The 12,340-nt window shown below is 37.7% G+C and overlaps 1 protein-coding gene across 1 annotated transcript in view; it reads left to right on the forward strand.

The window, feature by feature from the left end:
* Positions 1–12,340, forward strand: part of ACTR5 (actin related protein 5) — a 34,856-nt gene that overhangs the window by 5,779 nt on the left and 16,737 nt on the right. Inside the window, exons 3-5 of the mRNA XM_027867204.1 lie at positions 1,026–1,195; positions 10,282–10,499; positions 11,530–11,712. Of these exons, the coding sequence (XP_027723005.1) occupies positions 1,026–1,195; positions 10,282–10,499; positions 11,530–11,712 (571 nt within the window). The remainder of the gene's footprint in view (positions 1–1,025; positions 1,196–10,281; positions 10,500–11,529; positions 11,713–12,340) is intronic.

A 12,340-nucleotide genomic window follows, 5' to 3' on the forward strand; every position in this document is an offset into this window, starting at 1 on the left:
TAGAAGAAAAGTATTAATATTAATACTGTAATGTATTTAGGTACTAGTCTGCCAGAAACAATTTTATTTAATTTATCATTAATCTATATCCAAGCCATTTCTAGTTTGGTGAGAGAGAATTACAACCAGAATAGTCCCCACTGCCCTTCAAAATGAATCTCTACCCCTAGACAATTAGAGATAACATTTATAGGAATTTTGAACAAGGAAGAGGTGGCAGAATACTGTGTGGGTTAACATTCTAAAATTTCTGGAGTAACTAAGTCTATATCCCATTCCTTCCTGGACTACTCCCTTTACTTGAGTTAAAGGGACCTCTCCATTTCATAAAAGAGCAGCTAGGTTGTACAGTGGTTAGAGTGCTGGGCCTGGAGTCAGGAAGATTCATATACTTGAGCTCAAATCTGGCCTCAGACATTTACTAGCCATGTGATCCGGGGTAAGTTACTTACCCCTGTTTGCCTCAGTTCCCTCTCTGTAAAATGAACTGGAGAAGGAAATGGCAAACCACTCCACTATCTTGGTGAAGAAAACCCCAAATGGGGTCATAAAGAATTGGACACAACTGAATTACAACAATAACAACTCCTTTCAACTGGAGCAGGATGGGTCCTTAGGAAGGTGGGATCGCAAAGATATGAACCACATAAATTTACTCTAAACTTCTCTTAGGGTAACAAATTAAATCCCCAGGCTTCTAAAACTTCATTTTTACTTGATAGATTCTACTTAAATATCTCATTTTAATATGGCTATATCAGTATTATTTCTTTAATCAACTATTTGTAAAATCCTGCTTTTAGGTTTAAAAAAAATTATTTACCCAAGCACAGGAGACCTAGTTTGGTAGTATCTCATCATCTGATAGCCTTTGTTACTCAAAGTGGACTAGTAAGAAAATAGGCTTCCTGTAATACCTTAGGTTTAATGTCTTAAAATTGCTTACCCCTGCCCAAAGATGCATTGTTTTTTTCTGTTCCTTGTTGTTGAACAGCTCAGTGTTATTTCTGTGGATTGGACCATAGGTTGGATGCCAAAAACTGTAAACGAATCAATCTTGGAGGAAGCCAAGCAGCTGCATACCTACAGCGCCTTCTCCAACTGAAATATCCTGGACATTTAGCAGCCATCACTCTTAGTCGAATGGAAGAAATCTTGCATGAACATAGCTATATTGCTGAAGATTATGTGGAAGGTAAGGGTGTAAATCTTTTGATCACCGACTTTATGATTTATTCCATCTCTGTTATTTTCTGTATTTATTACATAGATGGATTCTGACAATTTTGCATGAGTGCTTACTTTAAAAAAAATAAAATCAGAACCCTAAAACACAATAGGGATTCAGATCACTTAATTTTACTTCCTGTTTCTTAACAACTCTCCTAAACCATAGAAGAAGATAAGCACCCCTTCTATCTTTTCTTCTTTTTTAAAAGCATTCTTTATTTCTAGGAGCTAGGGCTATTAAGTATTTAATTAAATTTTTTTGATTATTTATTTGCTTAAATATTTGGTGTAATTCCCTCTTTGTAGCTCATCTCTGCAGATTTATTTTTTTCCCAGTTAAAAATTTCCCTACCAGTTTACCTTTTTTAGGTAACTTTTTAACTTGCTTGGCAAGGTCTTTTAGGAATTGTAATTGGCTTAGGGTCTCTCAGTTAGCAGCCATCTCTTACAAACCCTCTGAGGAAAATTTGGAGACTACTTTGGAACTGTAATCCTGAATTTATACAAGAAACTTTTCTTGAAAGGACAGTATCAGTATTAGTTCTTACTGTTATTTGACGAAGTAGTGAAATCATTATAAGAGATAGTATCCATTACAGAGCATTTTAAACAACATTTAAACTGAAAACTTATTTTTATTGTAGCTATTGTGTATATTCTTTTGGTTCTGCTTTTTTACTCTTTGTTGTTTGGTATAGAAACCTTAAGCCTTTAAACAGGAAAATGAAGTGTAGGTGCTGAAATACATTATTTTTTCCAGTTCTCTTAATATGTGATAGAATAACAAATATGGGGGCAACTAGGTGGCACAGTGAATAGAGCTCTGACCTTGGAGTCAGGAGGACCTGAGTTCAAATCCAGCCTCAGACACTTAACACTTACTAGCTGTGTGACCCTGGGCAAGTCACTTAACCCAATTGCCTCACCAAAAAGCAAAAAAAAAAAAAAGAATAACAAATATGAAACGGTAATAATGTTATTTACTATATTTTGTGCATATAAATTACTTAATAGCAATGGATATTTCTTTTATTAAAGACCTTAGAGAAAGGGGATTCTAGTGGCAGCAACTTTTAAAAATGGATTAGGATTATTTCTACCTGAGCTTATTTTCAGAAACCAGCAGTTAAGATTAATTGAAATTAAAATTTGCTATCTGTATAAGTAGTACAAGCAACAATGTAAAGATACTTTACTAGCTCTCCCTGGGTGTTGAGACTAATGAACAGGATGGATTTATCTCAATAGTGTCATGAAGTCTGTTTAAATAAAATCATAGATTCTGAGTTAAGAGAACTGTAGAAGCCATCTAATCTAATCCCTAATTTAACAAGAATCTCCCACTTTTGATACTACCTGTGTGACCTTGGGAAAATCATTTAATCTCTTTTGGTTTCACTTTTTTCACATGTAAAATAAGGAATTTGGAAAACAGTATCTGAAGCAGCCTGTCCAGCTCTGTATGTGTCGCGTGCACCATATATAAGAACTGGTCATCTATTGTTTGGTTGAAGGCTTCTAGTGAAGGAGAACTCATTACCTCTGAAGGAAGCCCATTCTCCTTTTGAATAGTTTTAATTATTTAGAAAATTTTCCTTATTATCAAGTCTAAATTTAACCCCTTATCTTTGATTGGTAGCAGTAATGAAAACTCTACCTATAACCCCTTAATTTTTTCTCCAAGACTTCATAATCCTCATCAATGCTTTCCAAATTCCTTCTAGCATAATTGTCAGGGTGGAGAACAAGCAGTTCTTCCTCCTTTGTAGGTACTGATAGCTCTTTCCTCCTGTCTGTTACTTTGCTCCAGATGTTCAGTGGTCCTTTTTCCTTTCTACTTCTGTCCTTTGTTCTCTCTTCTACTTTTCAACCTATTGACACAGAACGAGACTCTTCTTTGTCTCTTTACTTTTTTGTTTTTACATTTAAGCCCTTCCATGTAATTAAAGAACATTTCATCTCTCTTTATAATCTGGAAATTGGAGAAATGTTCTTTGAGCCCTTTTACCTTCTCTTCAAGTAAAAGTCACTGACCATGTCACTCTCCTGTTCAAGCTATAAATGGCTCCCTTTCTTTGTAAGATTAAAATATGAACACCTCTGACGCTTAAAATTCTCTACAATCTGGCTTTAGCCTGCCTCTCCAGTATTATTGAACATTACATTACTTCACAAACTCCCGATTCCAGCCAGACTGACCTACTAGCTATTCCATGAACATGACACTCCATCTCCCATTTCTCTCTCTGAACAGATTGTTTCCATGCCAGGAATGATTTCTTCCTTGCCTTGATCTCTTAAAATTCCTAATTCCCTTCAGATTCAGCTCAAAGTTCAGATAATACCTGAGAATTTACCTGCTCTCCAGTAGTTATTAGGGCTCTTCACCAATATTACCTTGTATTTATTTTGTATATATTTATCTGTATACATGTTGTTATGCTCCAGTAGAATGAAAGCTCCTTGAGGACAGGATCTGTTTTTATTTTTTTCTGTATATACCAAGTGCCTAGCATAGCAGGTTGAACGAATGACTGAAGGAAGGAGGGAGACCAAGTCAAGTCGGCAAACATTTTTTAATCACCTACTATATACCAGGTATTGTACTAAGAGCTTGGGATACGTACAAAGGAAGGCAAAAACAGTCCCTGCACTCAAGGAGCTCACAATCTGGGAATGAACACAATTATGTGCAAATGTGATATATTCAGTTCAAGATAAAATGGAAATCATCTCAAAGGGAAGGTGCATTGAAGAGGACTGGGAAAAGCTTCTTGCAGAAGGTAGATTTTTAGCTGAGACTTGGAGGAAACCAAAGAAGCAAGACAGAAATGAGGAATGGGAGTATTCTAGGCACGAGAGATAGCCAATGAAAATGCATAGACTAGGACATAGAATGTCGTGTGTGAGGAATAGCAAGGAGGTGAGAGTCACTGGAGCAGAGTATATAGGTGGAGAGTAAAGCATAGGAGAACTGGAAAGGTAGAAAAGGGCCAAGTTATAAAGGGCTGTAAAACCATAGTGAATTCTCTATGTACTTCTGGAGTTTAGTTTATTGAATAGGGGAATGACATGGTGAGACCAGCACTTTAGGAAGATCACTTTGATAGCTGATCAGGGGATGGATTACAGTGGGGAAATCTTGAGTAGGGTCAACCAGAAGACTTTTGCAATAGACTATGTATGCCTCGATGAAGGTCTGTACCTGAATGGTGACAGCATCATAGGAGAGCAAGTGGCCATATATGAGAGATATTGCAAACGTAGAATTAGCAAGACTTGGATATTGGATTGGAGATTGGATATTGCACATGAGGGATGAGAGACAGAACACATAGGTTGTGAGTCTGGTTGAGTGTATTGTGAAACAGCCTTATTTACTACAACTTAAATTAGTTTCATTTCGGATTGGTTTAATGACACAGTCTCAGATTTGATTTACATATATGTATATAGTAAAAATGTTATTGAAATAGTAATAAAAGTAAATAAGCAATAATATTACAAGTCTCAGTAGTTAACATTTAAGTCTCAATCAATAATAAGTCACAATCGGTATCGTATCTTACCACAATCGAACATAGGTCTCAGTAAGTAACAACTTAAGTCTCAATTGGCATCAGATCTTACCTCAATCAGTCATCACTGTCAGGGGAATCATCTGCATCTGGATCTCATGACTGGTGAGTCCCTGCATCAGCCTCTGGGATTCCCAAAGGGAAAATCCCAGGCTATGCGTCCGTACAATGGGGAGATTCCAAAGATGACTCAGGACTACCTACCTTTAGTAGTTCCTTCTAACAAAGAAGACAGTATGCCAAAAAATACGTGATCTGTGGGAAAGAGCTCCTCTCGAAACTATCCTCGAGAGCATTCCTGTTATGAATATTTGGTTCTTGGAGGGGTGTCTAGCCTTTCCTGGGAGCAAATACCATAAACAGTCCTTCAGCTTCTAGCTAGGAATAAGATTAACATGAAAAAAAAGAGTCAGGGTCAAATTGCAGGCATACTGAGTGAGGTCACAATGTCTTTTTTGAATAGGTAACAATTACTTTACCTATGGGAGAAAGACAGGTATCATATGTACTATGAAGGTCACTGCAAAATTCTCCATACTTTTCATTACTTTCTTTTCCATAAGTTCTTCAGTCTTTTGTCTTTTTTTTTTTTGGTGAGGCAATTGGGGGTAAGTGACTTGCTCAGAGTCACACAGCTAGTGAGTGTTGTGTGTCTGAGGCTGGATTTGAACTCAGGTCCTCCTGATTCCAGGGCTGGTACTCTATCCTCTGTGCCACCTGGCTGCCCCAAACACATTTTTTTTTTTTTGCTAGGCAGTGGGGGTTAAGTGACTTGCCCAGGGTTACACAGCTAGTGAATGTCAAGTGTCTAAGGTCGGATTTGAACTGAGGTCCTCCTAACTCCAGCACTGGCGCTGTATCCACTGTGCCACCTATCTGCCCCTTCTTTTATTGTTTTTGCTAGTAGCTCTTGTCAACAGCTCCTCTATAGGACTTTTATGGAAGTTGCTGTGGCAACTCTATAGTTGTTTGGTTCAGAAGCTGTCATTTTCTTTTCTTACTTTAAAGCTCCTTATCAAGAACACCTATTTTAGGGGCAGGTAGGTGGCGCAGTGGATAGAGCACTGGCCCTGAAGTCAGGAGGACCTGAGTTCAAATCCAGCCTCACACCAAATACTCGTCACTTACTAGCTGTGTGACTCTGGGCAAGTCACTTAACCCCAATTGCCTAAAAACTAAAAAAAAAAAAAAAAAAAGGAGCACCTGTTTTATTTTTCCTTATCTTGATGACTTCCTTCTCAAGTATCCCTGAATTTGATTGATCTTTGCAATTCCAAAACCTCTAAATTTCCTTAACAGATCATTCTTCAGCTTTAACCCTTCTTTCCATCCCATTGTTGGATTCTTGTTCCTTACTACATTTTAGTGAGAAGGCTTTCATACAGTTAAAATAGTATTATAGATCACCTTTTGATTTCTGTTCCCTATCTGTGTAGCCCCTCCTCTTCCACGCTGTGCTTTTGACTCTCTGTATTGCCACCAAGACCTCCTCACCCTGTAAACCTGTAAACTTGTTTCGGTAGCTGGTTGGGGCCTTTTCATCCTGGAACATCCCTCTGCCATGCTGGCCCCCTTTTCCTATTGCTGAGTTCCTTCTGAGGGGGTTTTCGTTTTGGGAATGAGCTCAGCCTGGCCATACTTCATTCCTCTCCTGAACCTGTTTCTGACTCTTTGTACTCTTTCTGCCCTGGAGTCGCTAATTCTCCTTCCCACCCTTAGTTCCTCAGCTTTTCAGTTCCCTTTTATCTGTTGTCTTCTTCAATTAAAATGTAAGTTCCTTGAGGACAGGGATTGTCTTTATTTTTGCTTGTATTTATATCCCCTCACTTAGTACAATGCCTAGCACATAGTAAGCACTTGATAAATGCTTTTTTTGTTGCTTATTTTCATTATCATTTAATATAAATCTTAGCCCTGATATTTCAAAGTCTTTTCAAAATTATCTTTGTTAATGGAGGGGAGAAGAGTGTAGACAATTTGAAAGTTATTTACATTTGTCTTTGAGATAATTTTTATATTTTTATTTGAATATAGTAATATATTTCTGGAAGTTTTTAATACTATTCACATACTAACCTAATTCAAAATTCGTTACAATTTGACTATATTATGTCTGGTGGAGGGAAGCAGGTTTAGTTTGTTACTTAATTTCATTTGGCTTATAGAAATCTAGACAAAATATAACCAGCTCTTTTAACTCTGGGTATCATTACTTATTCAGATGCTTGGTCACTGTAGTGTTTATTAGTTATATTGGCATAGAAATTATTACTGATTAATATTTGATTTTATGTGACCCTTGATTGTGGGTCTGTGGTATATTTTTGTTTTTTAGGCCAGTAGCCTGTGATTAGAAAAAACCTCTCTGCCTGTTATATGTGATCCTTTTGTGGATTAAAAGTACTTTTTAATCTAGATTCTAGAAATTCTTATATATTGTGAAACCTCTATAAATTCTTTAAAGGCAGGAACCATGTCTTATCCTTTAAAAAAAATTCATAGGAACTAACATAATGCTAGTACATAATGTGAGAAATGAAAGAGTTAAGTTTCTACATAAGTAGATAAGAAATCAGCATAGACAGGCTAACTTCTCTGTCCAAGGTGGGGGGAAGTGATAACACAATTCTAGGCACATAATGTATGTTAGGGGTGGGGCATATAAGGAAGATTGTAACCCAGAAGGATTAGGACCAATCCTGATCCAGAAGGGAGGAGTTAGGCAATTACTAACTATGAAGATTGCTCTGGCTTCTTTTACCTGCGCATTTTCTACCCTTCCAAGGAGGTGTGCCTGCTTCTCATGACAATCAAAATGGTGCACTTCAACCTCTTTAATAAAAAGTCTTTGAGACACCAGTCTTCGGAACTGAGTCTGGGGTCATCTTTATAATAATAATAAAAATAATATAAATAATCATACTAACAACTGGTAGGTGTTCAACTTTATATATATTATATCATTTGAGCCTCTCAACACCCTTGTGAGATTGGCACCACATAGTAGTAGGGTGTTCAATAAATAGTTAGAAAAGAGACCACAGATTTTATAGCCTAAGATGTCATTAAAGCAGAATTCTACCTGTTTATTTTATAAATGAGGAAACGGTATGGACTGGTGAGATGAAACTTGCACCAGGGTACACAAGTTGTAAGTGGAAAAGCTGGAAGCTGAACTCACATCTTATTTAGGGGATCCTGGAAATTTAGAGCTTGAAGAGGCACTGTTTACTACCAGGGAAGGACTACTATATGGTCATTTCTTAGAACATCATGATTTTAGGTCCAAGTCTGTGGGCTTGAATGGTAAATTATGATATAGGATTGGTCAGTTTGTGTGACCTTCCTTCTTCCTAGCTCATTCAATATCTAAAAATATTCCACTGCTTTAGGTAAACAAGGGATATGGGTGGGGCAGCTAGGTGGTGCAGTAGATAGAGCACCGGCCCTGAAGTCAGGAGGACCTGAGTTCAAATCCGGCCTCAGACCAAACACTTGACATTGTACTAGCTGTGTGATCTTGGGGGCAAGTCACTTAACCCCAATTACCTCACTAAACAAAAAACAAAAAACAAACAAAAAAAAGGGAGATGGAGGCAGCCAGTGGCCCAATAGATAAGAGTGCTGGGCCTGGAGTCAGGAAGACCTCACTTCAGATTTGTTCTCAGACACTTCCTAGCTATGTGACCCTGGGCAAGTCACTTAACCTTGATTGCCTGACAAAATGGATCCACTGGAGAAGGAAATGGCAAATCACTCCAGTATCTTTGCCAAGAAAACCCCAGAGGGGATCGTGAAGGGTTGGTCACAACTGAAATGACTGAACAACAACAAAGAGAGATAAAGTACTATTATTTCCATAGTTTACCTGTAAAGTCATACTATTATTAGAGATATTTATAAGGTAATAACTCACATTTAAGGTTCTCAAAGTGCTTTGCATACATTATTTCATTTGAGCCTCTGACCACCTTGTGAAATAGGTACAATTTTATTTCTGTTTTATAGTTGAGGAAACTGGGCTAAGAGAGGTTAAATGAATAATGAACAATGAACAATAAATTTGTTCAGTGGCATAACTAGTAGTAAGTATCTGGGTCTGGGTTTGAACCCAGGTCTTCCTGACTCTAATAGAGAATTTTGTTTCCTGTTTTAGCCCTCTACTCTTTTACATTATGCTTCCTTCAAGATTACCCACAACAGTATTTGGAGCTGGGATACATGATTTAAAATTAAGGGAAAACATTTTGGATGGAATTTTAGAAGAGAGTGAATTTTGGAAAATGGAACAGTGAAACCTCAGTGATCAAATTATCTGGGCATAGAGCATTTTTATAATGAGATTCATTTATACTTCCATACTTAAGAATCTGTGATTTCAGCAGTCTGAGTAGTCCATCTACTAGTATGTGCCAAAACCTCTCTGTGACTTACATGGTTTGTGGGGCGGGGGAGGGGGGGAACTATAGCCAAAAAATTCAACACTTTGGCCAGCATACTGATGAATTTCTCTGAACTTAACTAAGTAATTTCTTAGACAGTGGGCATACGGTCAGTCACTGGTGCTGAACTTGAAACATATCCAGCATTATATTATATGTTTGAGCTTACATACTGCTGGCATAGCCTTTGAATAATAATAATGATAATGATAGCTGGCATTTATATAGTGCATGTATGGCAGGCACTGTGCTAAGCACTTTACGATATTTGTTCATTTGATCCTCAGAACAACCCTCGGAGATAATATCCCCATTTTTACAGTTGAGGAAACTGAGGCAAATAGAGGTCAAGTGATTTGCCAAAGGTCACACAGCTAGTAAGTGTCTGAGGCTGAATTTGAACTTAGGGCTTCTTGCTCAGTCCACTGTGCCCACACCTAGCTGCCCAGAGTCATTCACCATGTCAGCGATACCATGATGAAGTACTGCAATTCCCCCTGAAGAGAATGAACAGAAGAGGGTATAGGAGTGTATGCATCCAAGTCACAGCCTTCTTTTGGCACCTGGGACTTACTTTGCTGTAGCACAACTCTATTCTACAGGTTCTTCTAGTCTGCTTTCTATGCCTGAGTAAATGTTTCCTTTTGCTTTACTCATTTCTGTTACGTGTTATTTCAGCTGGTATTTGATTTTTTGGGTATTTTTCCTTTCTGTGTCCTGTAATGTAATGCATGCTTCCTTTGTTATTTTTACTTATGATAAAATTTCTGATGACAAATTGTCTTTCTGGAGCTGGAAAGAACCCTCAGTAATCATATAGTTCAGTGTTTTCATTTCTAGGTGAGGAAACTCAAGTCTCCAGAGATTGCAGACTCACCCAAGGTCACATAGGTAGTTAGTGACATAGCTGGTCCCTGAATCCATATCTTCTGACTCCTAATCTAATGTTCTAATAAATATTGGTGTATTTAATATAATGTTCATTCCCAGTAATGTTTATCTTTAATAATTCTCTAAAATTAAAAAAAAAGAATTGCAGAAGTGGAGATCTCCTGAATATTATGAAAATAATGTTCATAAGATGCAGCTCCCATTCTCCAGCAAGCTGCTTGGTAGCACCTTGACGTCTGAAGAGAAGCAGGAGAGGCGGCAGCAGCAGCTGCGGCGGCTTCAGGAACTTAATGCTCGACGACGAGAAGAAAAACTACAACTTGACCAAGAACGACTGGACAGACTTCTCTTTGTGCAAGTAATGACACGTTAATATTTAGCATGTATACCAGAGTAAGGCTAGAGCTTCTTCTGTGAAACTTCCCACCCTAGACCAACAAGACTTATGTTCCAACATTTTAGTCTTCAGAACCAAATAAAGATTTTGGAGCTGTGGGACATAGGAGAATATGGTTAAAAGTAGAGATTTTTAAAGTCATGGGTAAATTGTAGCTGGGTCTTCATTTTAAAAGTAGAAGGCTACATTTTATCCCCAAGCTAACATGAAATTTACTTTCAGCTGTGAACTAGGGATTAAAAATTTCAGGCTATGCTTAGGACAAAAGAAAATGGATTTAAATTGTAATAGAACTTTAAGGGAGACTTCTATGGGTTAATGGAAGTTTTTTAATGTGTTATCTCCTTATGGTTAAATCTACAATAATAAACCCAAACTCTTTTCCATTTTAGCATTTTATTGCAGTTTACATTCATTTATTTGAAGACCGTTTTGGCATAATGCATCAGCCCCAGGTCAACATCCCCATTATAATGTTATCAATAATTAACCTGAATCACAAACTAAATAGTTTTGCTGATATGCAGGTTCTATATATTATGCCCAGCAGCAGACTACACTGTGTGTCTGTCATCTGAGGTTAAGCTTAGCTAAGTGCTTATTACCAGAAGGTTGATCAGCAGGTGATGAATTTTTTGGCCAAGTGACTTGTTCAGCCATCTAATAAGGCAGAAAGAAACTCTGGATTATATCAGTGGAGAGTGTATCCAAACCAGTGAAGTAACAGATGCTTGAAGTATTGAAGTGCATGCCATATATAGTTACTTAATGTGATAAAAACATGTTCTTGGCTGTGAGAATGAGTTAGTACATGTGCCTTGGATGATATAGGTATAGTGTTCTGAAGTAAGGTGCTAGATGTCCTTTCCAGGTCAGATTTTTTTTTAATTGTTTGCCTAAATTAGAACTTTTAAAGCCTTGTCTTTCTTTTGTCTGAGTGTGTACACTATTAATTGTCAATTAATTGAAATTCTAAACAATCTCATTGTAGGAACTTCTAGAAGATGGTCAGATGGATCAGTTTCACAAAGCCCTGGTAGAACTGAACATGGATTCTCCAGAGGAGCTACAATCTTATATACAAAAACTGAGTTTGTCAGTGGAACAAACTAAGCAGAAAATCCTCCAGGCAGAAGTCAATATTGAAGTGGATGTTGTAGATACCAAACCAGAGGTAATTGAAGGCCCCCTGAGAGGACAAATAGGGTAGATAGAGACTGAGTTTGCTCTTGAGCCCTTTCTCTAGTCAAATGGTACCCAGTAACAGGAATAGGTTAACACCTTCTCAGAGGGAAGACCAGTTTTATTTTTTTCTGCCCAATTCTGTTTTGGCAAAGCAGCCCATTCCTTGTCTTTTTGTATATGATTGCTATCGTCTCCAGTGAGAGAGCAGGAAGAGGAGGCTAGATTGATTCCCTGTAGAATGGATGGAGTCATTGGAGCCAAATAATGATGATTGTTTACTTGGAATCTCCTTAATGCATAGGGCCAAGGCATCAGGGAGGAAAGAAGGTATATGAGATGGAAGAATAACATGCATACCCTCGCATTATGATCCATAGTCAGCACATTGATACTAACTAGTGTCCTTCCTTTCCATATTTCACTGTGTAATATAGGTAAAGGACGTAGCATTTTTGGTCCAAACAACTCATTCTTCCATCCACTCAGACACAAAGTGATTCTGGATTATGTCAGTGGAAAGACTATACAGACCAATGAAGTAACAGTTGTTTGAAGTATTGCAGTGCAACTAGATGGCACAGTGGGTAGACTGCCAGGCCTGGAATCAGGAAGACCTG

Source organism: Vombatus ursinus, unplaced genomic scaffold (assembly GCF_900497805.2).
Source record: "Vombatus ursinus unplaced genomic scaffold, bare-nosed wombat genome assembly UNPS02014785.1, whole genome shotgun sequence".
NCBI classification, from domain to species: domain Eukaryota; kingdom Metazoa; phylum Chordata; class Mammalia; order Diprotodontia; family Vombatidae; genus Vombatus; species Vombatus ursinus.